Source organism: Periplaneta americana, chromosome 1 (assembly GCF_040183065.1).
Source record: "Periplaneta americana isolate PAMFEO1 chromosome 1, P.americana_PAMFEO1_priV1, whole genome shotgun sequence".
Classification (NCBI taxonomy): Eukaryota; Metazoa; Arthropoda; class Insecta; order Blattodea; family Blattidae; genus Periplaneta; species Periplaneta americana.
The window spans coordinates 135,732,032-135,751,638 of NC_091117.1; the positions used below are offsets into that span (position 1 = coordinate 135,732,032).

At 33.2% G+C, this 19,607-nt stretch overlaps 1 protein-coding gene across 1 annotated transcript in view; it reads left to right on the forward strand.

Annotated features, from left to right (window-relative positions):
• The first annotated feature begins 6,403 nt into the window (after window positions 1-6,403).
• The window catches only part of LOC138701233 (pescadillo homolog), a 30,131-nt gene continuing 16,927 nt past the window's right edge, over window positions 6,404-19,607 (forward strand). Inside the window, exons 1-5 of the mRNA XM_069827921.1 lie at window positions 6,404-6,561; window positions 6,737-6,970; window positions 10,344-10,715; window positions 11,865-12,003; window positions 17,661-17,800. Coding sequence (XP_069684022.1) covers window positions 6,538-6,561; window positions 6,737-6,970; window positions 10,344-10,715; window positions 11,865-12,003; window positions 17,661-17,800 — 909 coding nt within the window. The 5' untranslated portion in view covers window positions 6,404-6,537. The remainder of the gene's footprint in view (window positions 6,562-6,736; window positions 6,971-10,343; window positions 10,716-11,864; window positions 12,004-17,660; window positions 17,801-19,607) is intronic.

The window sequence follows — 19,607 nt, forward strand, 5'->3', positions numbered from 1 at the left end:
TTAAAATAGAATGATGTGTTCTGATTACCAGATTATTAATGAACACAACATACAGCAGCGGTTCCATTCCTAACTTGTGGTTTGTGGAATCCTGGGGGTTTGCGAATGAAGGAAGTCTGCAGAACCAAAATAAAAGTTATATTTTAATTATTCTTAACATTAATCTGTTCTCTGATTTTTATCACTTTGTTGGAATATTTTTGAGACACAGAGTTTAACAGGAATGAGATCGCCTGAGGGATTTCCCTTGGCTTGCAAGTCTTGCCTACATATCTGATATTTTTAGTATTTTTTTTAATTCCTTAAATTCACAGCTAAAGATGCTTTTTCACAATGGCAACAAGTATGCTTGGTCATTTGGTACACTTTAAAGAAACTTATGAGAATCTTGAACTGGTTCTTAAAAAGATAAAATGTAAATATCATAACTGGATGATCTATGGACATCTGAGAAAGTTGTGTATGCTTCTTGGTCAGCAGGTTGAGTATGCTAAGTTTCCTTATTTTCTCTGGTAATGAGAAGCAGAGCAAGAAGCAGTCATTGGGAACAAAAACACTGACCACAAAGAACATCTCTTGAACCTCAAACAAGAGGAAAGGCAACAAATGCAACTTCCCCACGAAGAGTAAGAGGCTGTATAAAACATTCGACTAAATGTGAGTTGTTAATTATGACAATTTAACAGTTTTTGTAAAATATACCTTTAATATTTGTCACAAGACATGTTTCACTTTATCAATTTTCCATATTAAATTCAATAATGCTACATTCACATTGCTAAAAGTGTCAATGCATGTTGCGGAAAAATGGTACGTTGTAAAGAAAATCTGAGCTCAGTTTTGGATTCAACACACCAACAAAACTCAAATATAGCCTTATGTTTTAGAAAAGTTTTTATGGCCCTTAATTTTTCAGGTCTGTGTATTTGATGATGAAGATAACAACAGCAACAGTGATGGCATTATCGTATTAGTGCCAGGTTAAAAAAAAATATTCATATTAAATTTTTCCTAGAAAGGTATTAGTTCATAGAAAAATGTACTAAATTAAATTTTTCCTGAGCATATGACATTTTGTGCTCATAAGACAGCATTTTTAGAAATTTAAATACAAATTCCGACTAACTTATGCCTATGTGAATTGGGAAGTAGTTGACCTGAGCACACCACAGATTAAAGAAATTACTCAAGTCAGCTTTATAGGGAGCTACCTGAAAAAGCCAGATTTGTATAATACACATTACTGTTTCGATAACAAAAACCCACAATTTAAGGGGACAAGGTACCGTACTCAGAACAATAAAAAAAAAAAAAAAAAATTAATTTTTTGCTTTTAACGGAAATAAATTCTCTGAATCTTCCTGATCAAGAATATATATACTTTTATAATGTTGCGATGTGTCTAACCTACAAAAAACAGTTTTTAATTGAAGCAGGTGTCTCATTAAATCAGTAATGCCACACCCCTTCACTGAAATGTGAAAGTGAAAACGTTGTGCAGGATGTAAATATCAGTAGTGATACTGTTGTAAATTAACAGTAATGATGTAGACCTAAATAGTAGTGGTATTATTATAATTAGTGTAGATTTGTAGATTAGAAATTGATGTTAATTTTTAAATGCAGTTTTCTTAAAGCAACATTTTTATGTATATATTCACCTATATCTCAGAAAGTATTAGTGTTATAGAGCTGAAATTTTGCACGTTCAATGTACATCATATAATGATTTAATGGTAGCACTTTTATATTGATATAATATGTATTACAAGATTTAGATATATTTTTATGTTGAAAATTTCAGGTTTTCTCAGTACAGTAGAATTTTTATGAAAGTACATAATTTTTTTTAATTGATGAAATCAAGCTAGATCTATAATTTGCTAGTGAACGTAGATAAGTATATTACAAATATGTATGAAAAATTTTAGCCATGTATACAGCTGTCAAAAAAAAAAAAAAAAAGTGGCTGCACTCGTGAACAGCAAATATTTTCTAAGTCCATTTCGGATAATGGTGATGTTACATGATATATACGCCTATGGAAGCAGTTTCGGAACTAAGATGGTTAAGCAAGAGTCATTCACATCTGCGTCTCGTAGAGGAGTGATAGTGTTCGCTAAATGATTTGAAGGTTGTGAGTTCGAACCTTGTTCAAGTTACTTTATTTTGTTATCATTCTCTTCAGCGATACAAATAATATTCAAGTTATTATTTATATTCTGTTATCGTTCTTTAGAGATATAAATAATATTCAAGTTATCATTTGTATTCTGTTGTCCTTTAGTGATATAAATAATATTCAAGTTATCATTTATAGGACTACTCTGTTATCATTCTTTAGCATTGTAAATAATATTAAAGTTATCATTTTATTTTGATATCGATCTTTAGATATATAAATAATATTCAACTTATAATTTATATTCTGTTATCGTTCCTTAGCGTTATAAATAATATTTAAGTTATCATTTTGTTTTTTTATCATTGGTTAGAGATGTAAGTAATATTCAAGTTATCATTATCACTCTTTCGTGATATAAATAATATTCAAGTTATCATTTGTATTCTATTATCGTTCTTTAGCTATACAAGTTGTCATTTTATTTTGTTATCGTTCGTTCGCTATGTAAGTAATATTCAAGTTACGGTATCATTTGTATTCTGTTATTGTTCTTTAGCGATATAAATAATATTCAAATACAGTAATCATTTATATTCTGTTATCATTCTTTAGCGATATAAGTCATATAAATTTAATGTTAGATTTGAAACAATATAGATACATAATGCTAGTGTTAGTTTTTTCTTCTTATATTATTACATTATAGTATCCTGTAACACAATAAAGTGAAAAGGAGTGATCAGGATTTGAACTTGAATCATTGACATCTAAATTCAGATGTTCTTCCAACTGAGCTACGAGGCACAAGTAAAGAAGCATATGCGGGAAAATTGCCCCAATCCCCCTCCAAGACGTCCTGATCATATGTGGAAGCTCGTCCAGGATACCTGGGATGCCGTAATTGAGAACAGTTGCTATTTAGAAAAGATTCAACTGCAAGATGTGATCGAAATGGAAGATGAATATTGAATCGTGGCTTTTGTTTTGTTTTTTGAACTTTTAATTGTTTGAATTTTCTAAGGCAGACGCCTGTAAGGTTGTTTCGTTTATGCTACGAAAGATATTTTTGTTGAGAATATAATCTTTCTTTCTTTCCATTTGCTGTCTTAATGTCATAATAAAAAATGATAAAGTCATGGCATAATACATTCATGAACCCGATGTTAATTACTAAAACAGTCATAAAAGAGACAGGAGCAATTACATTAACTCTCTCTAAAAAAAAAAAAAAAAAAAAAAAAAAAAAAAAAAAAAAAAAAAAAAAAAAGCACTAAGTTGTGTGTTGACCGCACAACCTCACGAATAGCAGCCCGAAACACTAGCATTATACTATCCAGTAACACGAACACTAATTATAACTGTAGATATCAGGCAACATGGTCCAACATGTAACACTACCTGTCTCCAAATTGTAGTGGAGATACCCGAAGGGAACTTAGTTCCTAGAGAGCGGCCACTTTTTCTTTTGACAGCTCTACATTAACCAGTTTTCAAGAGAAAGGTGCATGAATTTAACAATCTTTTTTTCTTCTTTCATTTGAATACAATTTTTTTTTAAACTCAATTATAGCTGTTAATATAACAAACTAACAACCAATATAATCCTAAAAGCATGTAGAGTAACATGTAAAAATTAAAAAATAACACCTTTTATACTTTCGGAGAAATAACCACTTAAAATCAACATTGCGCACTATGAAAACACCTAGACTACCTTATCTACTGCCACACAGAACTTGATGTGCACTTAATGCTGGGGTCTGACGATCTGTCATCCCACTTGAAGTATGGGGATGTAAGGGGAGAATTGATCTGTGGTCTGGGTAGCTGTACCTCAGTTGATAGAGCGTTGCTGTGCTCAGTCAAAAGTCATGGGTTCGATACCCGGTTACAGTACTGTTTAAACAAACTCTTTGAAATACTCAAGGATATAATGCCAGCTGTGTTATCAGTACATGGACTCTGATATTGAGTATATTACTCCATCTCTCACACTGCTCGTAATCATTCCACAGTATTCACTTATGCTGAGATATATAGTTTGATAATTTTACGTTAATTTAGACTTGAAAGAATATTAACAAAATTTATGACTTTGAATATGAATGTAATTTACAGTATATAGAAAGGCCTATATTTAAATTCACAACTAGTCTTTGATTTTGCCAAGGCAGGTTAGTTCTTTAGAAATATGAATATTTTTTGTAGATGAATGGTTTAGCTTTTCCTTCGTTAGGAGGAGTCTGTCATGGTGGTTTGGGTTTTTTTCTCAATTTATTTTTGTACTAGCAGTACCCTTGCGCTCTGCTGCACCCGTTAGAAATAAATATAAAGTAATTACATAATTAAAATAGGACGTTTGATCCAGGGAACATTCGTGTTTGATAGAAGGATAAATCGTTTAATATGTTACTTAATTTAAATTGCATTCAAATAATTAAAATGCGATCATTTTGGTCCAGAGACACTTAATTGGTGCAATGACAATTCCTTTAACATGTTTCTTAATTTTTATTACATGCAACCATAGTTTAATGAAGATTGACATAATTTAGATTTAATGTGTATATTTTATTTCACTTGTTATAGGTTTCCATTCAATTATGGTAATAACTTAATTTTAACCCTTGTTTTCTACGTATTCAGTAAATGGCGCTTGGCCCACTATGGTTCTGAACCCTTCAAATAACTTAAATTATATTATATAATATTACATATTATATTATATTATATTATATTATATTATATTATATTATATTATATTATATTATATTATATTATATCAGAAATTACTGTAATAACATTATAGCATTATGTCCATCTAGAGAAACTACACTTTCCAATGGTGAAATAATAATTAATTATACACATCAGTTAATTTAGCTTCCGATATTACTTCATACAAACACAGAAACATTCTCTGTAGGCTATCTTTCATAGCTTTCGATTGTTGCTGTCCAAGGCCCCTTATAGACGAAGTCGTTTGTTTTTTAATTCATTACACGGCCTTAGATGGCAGTTATTTGAATTTTAAAACTCATTTATCTCATTAAATATCAGTCCTATCAAAATTTTTCAAGGAATAAAACTTATCGCAAATTATTTTTAAAGAAACGTTTGTTATGTAACATTTTTCACAAAAATAAATAATAAGCGAGATATTTCGATTTTTTTAATTCAGGCCTCCTTATAACCCCCCTTTTAAATAATGTATTTTGAATGCCATATAGCCTAAAATCTAAGTTACAACGAACATAATTTATATTCCAATTTTCATCGAAATCCGTTCATCCATTATCGCGTGAAAAGGTAACAAACATACAGACAGACATACAAACAAAAATTTCAAAAAAGCGATTTTCGGGGTCAGGGTGGTTAATTATATATGTTAGGACCAATTACTTTTGGAAAATCGAAAATTACCAGAAAAATTTCGGCTACAGATTTATTATTAGTATAGATAATATGGTAACCCTAGGAAACACACGCTTTGTTGCTGCAGAACAATGTGGGAGAAACAGCACTGCCTTCACAAATGTTAAATTTTGGAAACTGTATTCACCTAACGTTTGAGATGAGCAGGGCTTGTAACACGTATGGGCGAATCCAGAAATGCATATAGAGTGTTAGTTGGGAGGCCGGAGGGAATAAGACCTTTGGGAAGGCTGAGGATAGGGGCCGGGCTTATGTGGAAAGGGACTAGATTTCCATAAAAAGTACTAGTGTACTAAAAATGTTCACAGAGTGCATTTAGTCCTAAAGTACTAGCAGTGGCGACCCTGATTTGTGCTGCTATCTTGCTCCAAGCTTTTCAACTCTTTAAGTTAAAAAGCCTGGATCTTGTCCATCTTGTGTTGAAACCAGCGTCGTCAACACAATTCTTAAAACCCGCTAAGAAACCGTGCAGATGTAACTAATTTGCCATATTGTAAATGTAGATGAGATTATTTTGCCGAGTTGTGAATGCTAAAAACACGTCAAATTCCTATATAAGCCGTACAAATTTAATCAATTTTTTACCGCTAAACTAACACTGGAAAACACCAGATTTAGCGGAAGAACTGCTGAATTGGCGACACTGGTCAAAACGAGATTTCAAGATGGCAATTTACACATTGCAAAATATTTTAAAGTTGTTTTCATAGAGCGGCGATAGTTACATGGATAATATAGCAGTGAGAAATTTAAGAAATGAATTATTAAATATGTATTACAAATGTTACTTATTCTAAATTTAAGTACGAAATAAATGATCATATTTAATGTTGAGAATTTGCATTTTTGTTGGCAGTACTGGCACTTGTGAAACATTTTTCCGTAATTGCAAATGGAAGGTGCTACCAAGGGAGGAACACGTGGTTAGGTTGTTTATAGTCGTTTGTGAGATATTTTAAACCTACAACACATTCACCATGGTATCTAAAAGAAAGAAGAAGGTGATTATACTGTCAATTTAAATTGTTATGTTCTTTTGGTCATAGGATTTAATCGAAATGCTACGAAGGTTCTTTATGTAATTAACCTAATGGGCCTAACCCTAATGTATTTTTAACGCTTGCATAAATTTTGTATTTGTAACTTTATTTTATTGCAAATATTTGATATTTTCAGTATGAGTCAGGAGAAGGCAACAGATTTATGTCGAGGAGAGCAGCTTTAAAGATGTTACAGCTGTCTCTAAAGGATTTCCGAAAGTTGTGCATCCTGAAAGGAATATATCCTAGAGAACCGCGCAATAGAAAACGAGCTCAACAGGGTGCTAGTGGTATCAAAACGTTATATCACACAAAGGATATCCAGTTCTTAATGCATGAACCAATAATATGGAAACTTAGAGATTACAAGGTAAGTGCCTACGAGTTTCCGTAAAACTTGCAAAATAAACCAATTTTTTTTACTTTGTGGGATATGAGAGTTAAGTTACTAATTTATGTAACAAAGTAGTAGCTGTGACACTGACAATTTTACTACTTGATTGTGTTGTAAATAGACTGTTCAATTTTAGGTAGAACTTATTTTTTCTTATGTTTGGGATCAGCTAAGTAACTTCATAGCGTACAGATATTTCCCCTTAATCGTTTAGATTACAGTAGGCTACATTACGGTGGTTTAATAACAATTGAGTGCTCTAATGGGATTGACATTCATCTATGTCGTTTTTGCGTTTCCTCAAATAATACTACACATATAACTTCATGTACTAAACTACAAAGAAAAAAGGAATTAAATTTACAGAATAAATGTTGAAGGTTATCTCGATGTTAATAGCGTAGGCCTACTATTATCGAGTTGGAAATACTTAAAAAATACCTCGTTATTCTTTCACTAATGACATTGTAAGGACTAGGCGTCTGCAAATATTTCTAGGTATGATCACCCCGTTTTATACACTGGGGGACTTGATACGTTTTGTAGGTTGACGTTTCGAAACGAAACGTATAAAGTCCCATCCCAGCGTATCAAGTCGCCTTATTTTACAGTAACTAATAACATTCAAAACATCACACAAATAATAATTGTACATTTGATGTAAGGGCTTTGGTTCTGCCCATCATAGCCTACATTATGGCAAGACCGGCATGAGTTGGCTGCTTTAGCTTAACTCAGCTTAGGCCTACAGCAAACGCAGAAACGGACGTTACGTTAGTTTAGTTAGGTTTGGTTAGGCTGGTATAACACTAAGATCTTTTATAAAATATATGTTATAAAATATATGGCAGTGTAATGGGTTTTCTTTTATAGAAGTTTCTTTGATAAAGATCTTTTATAAAATGTAAGTGCGTCTTGTTATCTTTTATAAAAGATCTGTCTTGCTTGAAACCAACATGGCGGAACGTAAATACTGTTGGACTGTTAAACCGCCAAAATGCTGATACCGCAATGAGAATATGAAGCAAATGAAATGTTATAAAACACAAAACACGGACTACAAAAACAAAAATGAAAGACGAGTAGTGTACATAAAAATAGCAGAGATTATAACTGCTGTGTTACAAGAGTGATGCACAAGTCTGGACAAACTAAAAATCACCTTCATCCATTCTCAAATAATTTATATAATTTTTCAAGTCCTCGTCTTGTACATCTTTTTTAATGAGTGTCGATGGATACTTTTCTTTTGTCACGTCTTGCAAGCCAAGGTCTAACCCACACATTTCCTTTTCTGTTCTTTTTCAGCAATATATATATATATATATATATATATATTGTAATATTCTAAACTAATTGTATCTAAACATGCATAGTACTGTTCATTCATTTTTGCATATCTGTAATTAAAAAATATTGTATTTTATTCAACTATAGATGGAGACTGGTGGTTCTTGTTCCATAATTTAGGTTATCTTTGATAAAATATTTTATATAATAGTGTAATATATATTTGCCAAAGAATTGTCTTAGCAAATAAATGTTATTATAATCTTAAAATATATGAAATCTCATTTAATTTCAAGAAAACCCAAAGTATTCTTATACAAATTACTGATACTACCTTAGTAACATTTGCTATTGATGTATGGACACTGAATCAAACAAATGAAGGTGCACTAAATATATTCAAAAGAAGAATTCTCAAGTGCATCTTTTGGAGCTATCCCTTTTATGAGGTTCAGAAGATTGTAATGGAAATTCTGAAGGCCTCTCTTCAAATTTTACACTATCATCTATATATTAACACGTAAATTTTTGTTTTAATGTACAAATCTACCGTAGTCCATATTTTGCCCATTTCATTTCCCTTTATCTTTTATGTTTGTTAATTCCGGATCCCAGTGGTCAACCTCACTTGAGGATGGATGATTTTAAATCTTAGTAGTAGTAAATGGAGAACTGGAATGATAAATATATAGAGATATAATTGTGAGCTTTACAGTTTGAATGAACCAAATATAGTAGGACATTAAAATTAATAAATAGGTTGATCATGTGATAAAAAAGGAGGAAACTGTTTTTTAAGTAAAGGGAAGATCTTAACTTTGGGTAGATAGAAAACCCTGAGGGGGGAGGAGAAGAATTGGAGGAAGTTGGCAATAAATAGAGAAGATGAGGAAACATATCTGAGAAAAGCCAAAGCGCACATACAGCTTCAGAGCCAGGAATGATTATGACATATTCACCAGTTGGATTTCAGTTATTTTGGTAGACATTTTCTCTTGTAATGTAAGATACCTGAAATGTGGGTATTTCATTTGTTATGTAGGTGCACTGTAAAATAATGAATAACAGTTCTATTGTAATAATTGTGAAAAAAGTCGTTATTTAAATATGTGAATCACGAAAAAAGTCAGTATTTAAACATGTAAATCGTGAAGAAAAGGTTTGAATTTTAACATGGAAATCACTTTAAAAAAATTGGTAACAAAACACAAATTTCCCTACATTATACCTTAGTCTTCGTTGTGTACCATTGCTGAAAATACAGTAAATATCTTTTACGCATTTCTTCTTATTGTATTACTCTATACCGAATCTGAGCATTGCACATGTAGGACACACAGATTTTCATGCTTGTTATACGATAAAAAATGAAAGATAAACCCATTTTCGTACTTAGTTTGCATGTTGCATTGTCGAAAATGAAGTAATGGAATTTCTTGATCAAGGTTGTACTGTTCAGCGTTACTCGTGATAAAAAAATCGCATTTCAAAATTCGCAACAATTCGCGCTCGTTAAAGGTGTCCTCAGAATGATTCTCGTTCATAGGTATAAACAGTTTTAACTCTCGGACTCAATACCAAAAATTCGTGAAAAAATCATCTTCGAAAATCGGGTATCTATAGTTATGGTTAAAGTAAGTTAAGTAATAAAAAAAAAAGAGGAAGATGTGTAAGAAACGTAAAATCCTACCTGAAGTTCATGTAAAACTTCATAATTCTATTGTGTGATTCTGTTTTATGTAATTTCTATCGTATTTACTTGGCTAGGACCTCGTCACTTATGGTACCCTCACTACTTTTTCAAAGCCAAAATACAAACTTTTGTAATAATTTTGTTTTAATTGAGTACCTGTATTATATGACATAAAATACTAAAATAACTCATTTTTAATATCCTCTCAAACCAAGTGATTTTATGAAATTCACATCTATAAAACCCTCTTCCATTTTTGGGAGTGAAAATGGAGAAAAAAGTGGGATCTTATAGTCAAGTAAATACTATTTTGACTTTGTTATACCAAATATTATTGGTAATTACTCATTATAAATCTCTTTACAGATTTTTGCAAGGAAAATGGGGAAAGCAAGAGCTGTACGAGATTTTGAAGCAATGAAACGTTACCTAGATAACCACCCACATATAACACTAGACAATATAGTGAAGGAGAGATATCCTTCATTTATTGATGCTATACGTGACTTGGATGACTGTTTGACATTGTTGTTCTTGTTCTCAACATTCCCCTCTTTACGACATGTGCCTCGGGATCAGTCTGCATTGTGTAGACGTCTCACTGTTGAGTTTCTCCATGCTATCATTGCATCACTTGCACTAAGGAAGGTTTTTGTATCCATCAAAGGCTACTATTTTCAAGCTGAAATTAAGGGACAAACTGTCACATGGATTGTGCCACATCATTTCTCTTTTGTGGTAATTATGTAACATAAATTTATAATGGAAAGGATATCACAATAAGGTCTTGTCTCTTAGAAGTTAATAAAACGTTGTTTTTCTTAAAATATTGTATTTAAGAAGCTTATATTCATGCATTTCATTATCAATAGAGATTCATTTAAAGGCCACGACAGTCCAGTGGATGGTGTGTCGGACTCATAATTCTGTGAACCGGGTACGTTGGGAATCGAACCTAGACAAGCCTGAGATCCAGATAACATTGCAATTTTCTCCGGGAGCTCTAATTGCCCTGTGGCATCCCATCATCTCAATCATCATCTCATCTCATTGCAGGTGTAGCGATAAAAAATCACATTCTCAGTTTCATTATATATTTAAAGTTTTTTGATAATTTCAGTGAAGGAATGGCTTTACCTCTCTTTTAGAGGGCCATATTTTGAAGGAGAAAAATTCAGAAAATAATGAATGTAGTTTTGCTGTATTTACCTGAAAATGAGAGATGGAGTGCATGCATATAGTAGTTGCTGCAGGTTATCTAATTTAATAATAAAAAGAAATTGCCATTGAATAGCATATGATATTAGATTTATTGTTATTAAGTCAAATTTATATAGTTTTCCTTGCTAAATAAAGGTACGCATATCTTGAAAATTATTTCATGTATACAAAAAATACATAATATGTATCAGATGTCCCCTTCGATGTAATTTAACTTGCAATTGTTCATTTGTGTATATCTGAAATATTTCTCACCTATCGGAGATGAAAGAGTTAAGTGTGCCACCCTGTATATAGTAGTTTTCTTCGAGTATTGTAGGCCTATAAATATTTTTACATAATTTTGACTATGCAATTTTTGTCAATATAATGACATGGAATGTGAAAAATACTTAAAAAATTTATAGTTTCAATAACTTGAACACTATGTCTCGAAGAAAATCAAAATACAGATTTGAATTCAGCACACAAATTTCTATAACAATCACACCCGTTAACTCCAGAAAAAAAATAATTTTATTTATTTATTTATTTTTTGAGCAGTGTAATTAAAGTGTTTTAAAATAAACTTGTTTAAATTTAAAATTACTGTATTATATTACCTATTGAGTTTTTCTATATTTCTTAAAATTACGTTTTTATAATATATTTTTCGTTTTGTTTCAGCCTCAGTCAACACAGGAAGTAGATTTTCGAATCATGTCAACATTTGTGGAATTCTATGCAATAATGCTTGGATTTGTCAATTTCCGACTGTATCACTCACTGAATTTGCATTATCCACCAAAGTTTGCTGTAATTTCAGGTAACTTGGATTTATATTAGTTTATTATAATACTTTCGTTGTAGTTATGTAATTAAAAACAAAACAAATTAGAATATTTTCTTCGTTTTCTGTGATTTGGAGTTTTTCAAATATAGGGAATAATTTCATAGTCTGAATTTAAACTATAATTAATTCTTGTGAGGCAGCATTCTGTTACTGCTTATAACCTACAATCTCACAGTACGAATTGTAAGAACACTGACCAAGAAAAAAAATGGATCTCAAATTTTTTTCGTAATTTACCTTAAACTTTAGTTTTCTATATTATCACAGTAATATATTATGGAACATAGAGTATGCCTTTTTGCTTGCAGTTTTTTTCAGTTATAAAATTCTGCAAGTTTTACAAATTTGAAGGAATACATAATGTGGACTTATTGGAAACTTAACAAATTAGCATGCTACTAAAACTTTTCATCCTGTCTCTGTGTACTTATCTTGCTTTGATATTGAATGTTATCATTCCTAGTGAACAACCTCGGCCTCTACATACTACGTCATATAATGTCCTGAGTAATCTCCTAGGGAATGCCCTCCACTCATCCAGTTTGTATCTCATTCAAGGCATCGAAGTTTCAACACCAGACATTTCGACCAAGCATACCCCAAAGGTGTTTAATGGGACTAAAGTCTTGCATATTGGTCATTCAGAGTTCGTATCCTGACTTTGCTAACCATCATGTAGTGGGTATTGTGATGCATGAAGGTGAAATTTTCGCAATGAAAGAAACAAAGAGGATTGCATGTTCTAATAATACACCTCCACTATATCTCTGAATTCATTCAGAAGGGCAAATCGTAAAACAGCGAACGCTAAGCTCTGCCCACGAACCCCTTTCCACTTCTCCCCTACAAGCTCACCACACACTCTAGCGGGAAAGAGTGGAAATAGGGGTTTAGGGTGGGGTGACATCTAGTGGAGGAAAGTGGAACAAAAAGAGTGAATGTGGCATCTACGAAGCAAAAGAGGATCTGTCTCTCCTCTCTCTCTCTCTCCAGTCTCTCCTTCTCTCTTCCTTGCTTTATGTCTCTCTCTTTTTTTTTTTTTCTTATGACTTTGCGGAGGGTAGTATTTGAACCGTCGATCTTCCTAACAAAACGCACGCACGCTTTTTGGTCACACTTTAGACCTCTCGGCTGTCGAGGCGAGTTGGTGGTAGAAGGGAAAATGAATCTATTTATGTTCAGGGGAACTGCCGTAATGTATTGCAGAAATGCAGTGTGGCGCGGGGGACAATGACTGAATAGCGTGGGTAGAAAGTGGCGGGCTTGTGGATTTAGCTTGGTAGGGGTTGACTGCGGGGGTGGCATAAGTGTTAATGCGCTGGTAGAGCTTCATTGCGTCCGTGTCCAGCTTCGAGTACAGACGGAACGATGTGTTGTGATGAGCCGTCACGTGGCGGTCCTGATTACAGCAAATGTGTTAGTTCGAGGAAAAAATGTATCTATGAAATGTAAATATGAAATACATCCGAGGCAGTAGGCAGTGTTGTTTTATCCACCAGTGTTGTTTTATTCAAAGTATGTGTTAGTTCGAGGAAAAAACGTAGTGACTAATGCATGTGGTTGTTATCTAATGCACATTAATTTGGTTGTATTGTGTTGTGTTGTAAAATATGAAATACGTGCGAGTCGGAGGCAGTGATCCACCGAAGTGGGGCAGATAGTAGAGAGAGAGAGAGAGAGAGAGCAGGCGAGCGAGGGTGGGGATAACTTCCTCTACTGGCGTTCGCTGTTTTACGATTTATCCATTCAGAATACCTCAATAAACGAAACTGATGCTGCCCCACACTATATTGAAGTCACCCCAAAATGGTGTTTACCTGAGTTATGTGAACATATAAAAACCGGAAATCAAACCAACTATATAGAGTCTTTCATAAGTAACGAATCTATCGAAAAATCAGTTATTTTGAATAATTTTTTGAAATGATGTTCATCCTCATGAGAAAGAACCCTTCGCGGTGTTGTACAGTCTATTTAGAAACAAACACCCCCTCCCTTCGCCGCCAGAGCTATTAAATGAAAGAATGGTTAGTGTTTTAAACCTTTATTAAAACACATACATGTAAAAACAGTTTCAATGGTTAGTGTTTTAAACCTTTATTAAAACACATACATGTAAAAACAGTTTCAATTGTTGACAAATTATGGTGTACAATTTTTTTAATGTCTTCCGTTCTGTTGAATGCACAAATGTAAGTGACATATCAACTCTTCATGGACTCTGGTGAGCATGTCAGGCATAACCATTTGTATCGTGTGTTCATTTCGTTCCACTAATTCAGGAATGGTGCGTGGCTTAGTCACATTAGACACGATCCTTGATAAATTCCCAGGAAAAAGAAGTCCAGGGGAGCCAAATCAGGTGATCACAGAGGCCAATGAACTTGGTCTGTGCGACCGATCCACCTGCCTGGAAACACTTCGTCTAGCAAGGCTCGAACATCATATCGACTGTATGGCACCGGGAAGGGTCCTTTCTCGAGAGGTTGAACGTCATTTCAAAAAATTATCCAGAATAGTTAATTTTTCGATAGACTCATTACTTATGAAAGACCCTGTATTATTGGAAGTAGTGGCCATTGAGAAATAAAATACTTCGGACACCTGAGATAAGCACACACACTATAAAATAAATTAAGATAAGGCTAACAAACAAGAGCAGAATATAGGGTAGAAGCTGCATAAGATATTGTTCATGCCTTTAGACGAGAGCACTGTAAACAGAATGTACAGTGGCATGGCCGAGATTTTCACTCAGTCCCTAATTGTGATAATGTGCAGGTCAGTCTGTGTTGCATCTCTGTCAGTGTACTACCACAGTATAGGTATTCATACAGTAAGGAAACTGTTTAGGGCTATGACAAACATGTTAACTGAGCATCACTAGTGTGACTAGTGACGAATAACTATAACTACATGCTCACTGTACCTATTAACTTGGAAAAATAAATAAACATCACAAAATGTGTAATAATAAATAAAAATATGCACATTGTTGCATATCTGACACCTTACATTTAAATAAATTTTAAAAAAGGAACAATACGGAAAGCACAGAATTTACTTGAGAACTGGCACTAATTTCAAATATAATTAAATGTATAGCAGGCCCTATTATTGCAAATTTAATGATTCCAAAATTATTCATTGGAAGATTAATATCACTGACTTTATTAAAAATTAATGATACATCAATAGAATAGAAATATCATTATTATACAATAAATTCAGTTCAACAGTAATCAACAAAAAACAGGTAAATACCAATACCCATTGCCGGATTTAGGCGTAAGCAACCTAGGCAGTTGCCTAAGGGGCAATTTCCGGGGGGGGGGCAGTCTCTCTCCCTCTCTCTCTTCCTTTTTCTCATTTTTATTTTACAATGAAATTTGTTTTTAAAACAATTGTTGGTAAATCTTTTCTGAAGTTTGTTCTTGAACACCTTGTGGAAGTCGGATATTGTTTTGTTACCACATTGTTGCGGTTGCGGCGAGAGTAAAAGGAAAGTATGCAGCTATATAATTATATTGTAATGCTAGTATCACGTTATTATACCATGAAACTACCTAAATTTAAATGCTTGTATAAACAAGAGAATCAAATTAAATATGTGTTTATTATTTGTCACTAGGGACCGGATTTTTATGTAATTACATATTAATATTTCTTTCAACCTAACCGTATATAAATAACAAATCTTTGCGAATCTTGTAATTACCATTAATATATTAAAATTTGATACTACATATTTTTACATATTTACCCCACATTACATATTATGGCTTGGTATTACATAAATCTACATATATTTAGGAAAAAAACTTCTGCTGTGTAAATTTACAATTTGAAATACACAGATTTAAAAAGCCTTTTTACCTTCCCAAGAAACGATATATTCAAAGACGAAACATAACGTCCTTAGTTCCAGAAAGTAATAGAGGCACTCACACCATACTATACTCGTAAATATGAGTGAACATAAGGCAACCTTTCTCATACAGCTACCTTGTATTGTAAAAATCACTCAGAAAGTAGCGTTGCCTTCATGCGGTGAATGGGATGAGGACGACATGATTCGTCTTGAACTATAATTTCATTGTTCTGCACACGTCTTAACAAGTCGTTCCCATGCAATTTGCAACCTTACCCACCCTTTTCCTAATTCTTCCAGGGAAAACCCGTGTCAAGTCTGACATGAGACTTTAAGGTTATTGCTTGACCTCTTTATTTTAAATTTAGTAGACTTGCACAGAAATGGGATTTTCCGAGCAATTAGAAAGTATGGTTCTCGGCTGGAATAATCCTACCCTTCTGAATGAGACAGGAATGTCACTTTTCAAACAACAGTTTGTAAATGCCTATAGTTTGAGGTTTTAGTAGGTACTTGTTTCTTACAGGGAGCAACTAAAATGCATGTGTCCCACGTCTCCTCTTATTTTCTCCTAATTCAGTAAAGCGAAACATTGCTTGCAGTACTATTGTGTCATTCATTTCACTCAGTTCTCTAATTTTAGTACTTACAGTACCAATAAATGAAAGTGAGTTTATCTACTGCTTTTAACTAACTAAAATGGCCCCTGTATCTTCAACCCTAACGACAAAAATAAAATCATGGATTGCAATGGACGAAGCTTTCACTACAAATGGAAAAATAGTAATGTGTCAAGTGTGCTGTGAAAAGGTCGGGTGCTCTATGAAATCGCAACTGGAGAGTCTTACCTATCCTATACCTGCCAGATATTGACATGAAATATTTTAATGATTTTACATATTTTGGTATATATTCAGCTTATTTTTCTTACATAAATATGTACATATTTCACACCTTGATATTACATAAAAATCCGGTCCCTACTTATTACTATGAATTGTAACTACAACTCTCAGTTACATTTCCAATATAATATATCATCAACAATACTATTTAATCACTTTCCAGCTTGTGCAGTATATAATTCCATATGAAATGTTTATTCCGCAAAGAGTTGGAGTTTATTTTTCAATTTACTTTATACTTCCTATCGAAGTAAGAAATACTTGTAATAATTATATCTACCACCAACAAAACACAGATTAAAAGAACGCAAGAGACACCTTAAATTACATTACCCTGAGAAATCAGCCACGGCTCAACACAGCATAGAAAATGAACACAAGATCCTGTTCGATCAGACTAAGATTGTCAAGAAATGAAATCACTATTGGGAACGAGTAATCCTGGAGGCCATTGAAATTAGATTAGAAAAGAACAACTTCAATAGGGATGGTGGCCTGCAACTCAGCAAGGCATGAATCCCAGCCTTGAACAGACTAAAGTCCTCACAAGAACCTACACCGAGTACCAAGGACCAGCACCTACCTCAGCCGGCTAATCCAAGCTTGCCGTCCTTCAACATCACAAGAGGAACCCCGGTAGGGGTGGAGGTTATGAACACACAGAATTTCTGGCCCTGGATTGGTCCCACCACTGGCCAATCCTGCATCATCCGACCGAACCAATTTATATACATATTAGAGACATTCAGATATCGGTATCATCTGAAAGCTTGGAGTATTCCACAACTCTATCTCGGCTTATAGCCCGTGAATCCATCATTATGACTAATAATATTTGGATGTTTTTGTTACAGCTGATGAAACAGAAAAACAACTGGTTGATGAAGAAGTTTTTGTATCAGAACGAGTTGCAGCACTGAATGTTCCATTAGTTCGTACTGGTGCTGATCTCACTGAAGAAGATGATGAAGTTGAGATGGATCAGTTTCCGATGGTGAGATTAATTTGTTCTTTTGTTGTAGCGGTAATTTTCATTGTGTGGTCTTTATAGTAGAAAGAAATTATTTATAAATTTAAATTATTTAAATGAAGGAATTTTTGTTGTAAAATTCATTTATTTAAATCAATATTATATTTTAGTAATAATCTTTAAACTAAAGGACAATGAGTCCAATGTATTTTTGTTTTTAATTATGAAGATGTAGATTATTAATGCAAAAATATATTTCATTGTTGAAGACTTGCTCTAATTAATATGTTGCACCATTGTTAGGCACTTTCCTTACACACTGCATACAGTCCTTTGTAAAAGTTTAGTTTTTATAGTGTTAAGTACTGTATATTTAGCAATGTAGAAAAGTTCACCCTATTATGAACGGCTATAGTGGAGTAGTTTCTGGCGTGTCTCTACCCACCATAACTTACTGCTGTTACAAGTTAGCACCACATGCTCGCATGGTTGCCAAATTTTCACGGGAGTTGTCATGGCTCTTTGTTAACTACACTTGTATTCAAGGGAAATGTGATGTTTGTAATGAGTTGTGCTGTAATGTAAGTTGTTAATTTTTATTTTAGTAATAGGCATAAGGGCATGTAGTAGTAGTGGTGGTGGCGGCGGCGGCGGTGGGGGTGGCGGCGGTAACAATATAAATAGGAAAAGTATAAATTCTCAGAGCAGAAAGATAATTTTGAATGTGCGAGATTATTAATTTTAAACCGAAGTATAAAATAATGGTACTCCACTACTAGTTACACAAGTTCTGAATAGAAATGCAGATGCAACAGAAGTAAACAAATGTAATGTGTCTTGTATTACAAAGGAGATATACAGAAAGAATGATAAAGAGAGAAAATAAACTTCGAACACCTGGTAAACACAGGGAGAAACGAAGACCTGTATCAGAAATGAATTCTTTTAATTCTAATGCCATATATGCACACATGTACCAGTATTACACTTGGTGAGAAATCCCAATGAGAAGTAAATTAATGTTTTCATTGAAGGAAGCTGATCTCTTCATGGGAAAAAACACCTTGCTGCCACTATTTTACATTCCTTTAACTTTAATTATAAGAAGTGCGTTGGTAGAAAGGTTCTAAAGGAAAGACAAAATATCGCAATATGGCGTAGGTTACTTCGATGTATGGACTTTGAAATGTTATTTTTAAGGATGAAACTTGGTAAATGCAAACTATGGTGTTCTACACATATGGACCGATGACTCAGGAGTTTCTATGCTACAACAGCCTAGATCTGTTCGCAAATTTGTGAACATGCATTATGAGTCTTCCAGTCTGAAAGAACAAATGATTGCCACGAAGAAATGGATCCAGTTAATTATATTATTTGGTTCAAAGAGGAGCTGTTTCCGAATTTTTCATAACAATACATAAACAATTTAAATTACGTATGTAGTTACTGAAGTACTTTTTTGAATTTGTTTTTGAATAAGTTTATTAAATTATGTGTTCTTTTGGATTTTATAACGGGTATCTTCAGTGTGGGGAAGGTTTGTAAATTGTCCAATATTTCGAATACACTTAATTAATTCTCGCCACTACTTTGTACTGCAGTGGCACAATAAATAACTGATCATTGATAATCTTTATTATAATTTATAATTATAACTCTAAAAAATAAGTTTAATAATACAATTCTCTTACAACTTAATCTGCTCTTGGCAATGATTTCTTTCACCCTAATTTGACACACTGCTTACATATTGTTTAACAGTAAATATGTCAATCTTGCAACTCCCTCCAACAGCATAACGTCACCAGTAGCGAATCTCACAAAAGCA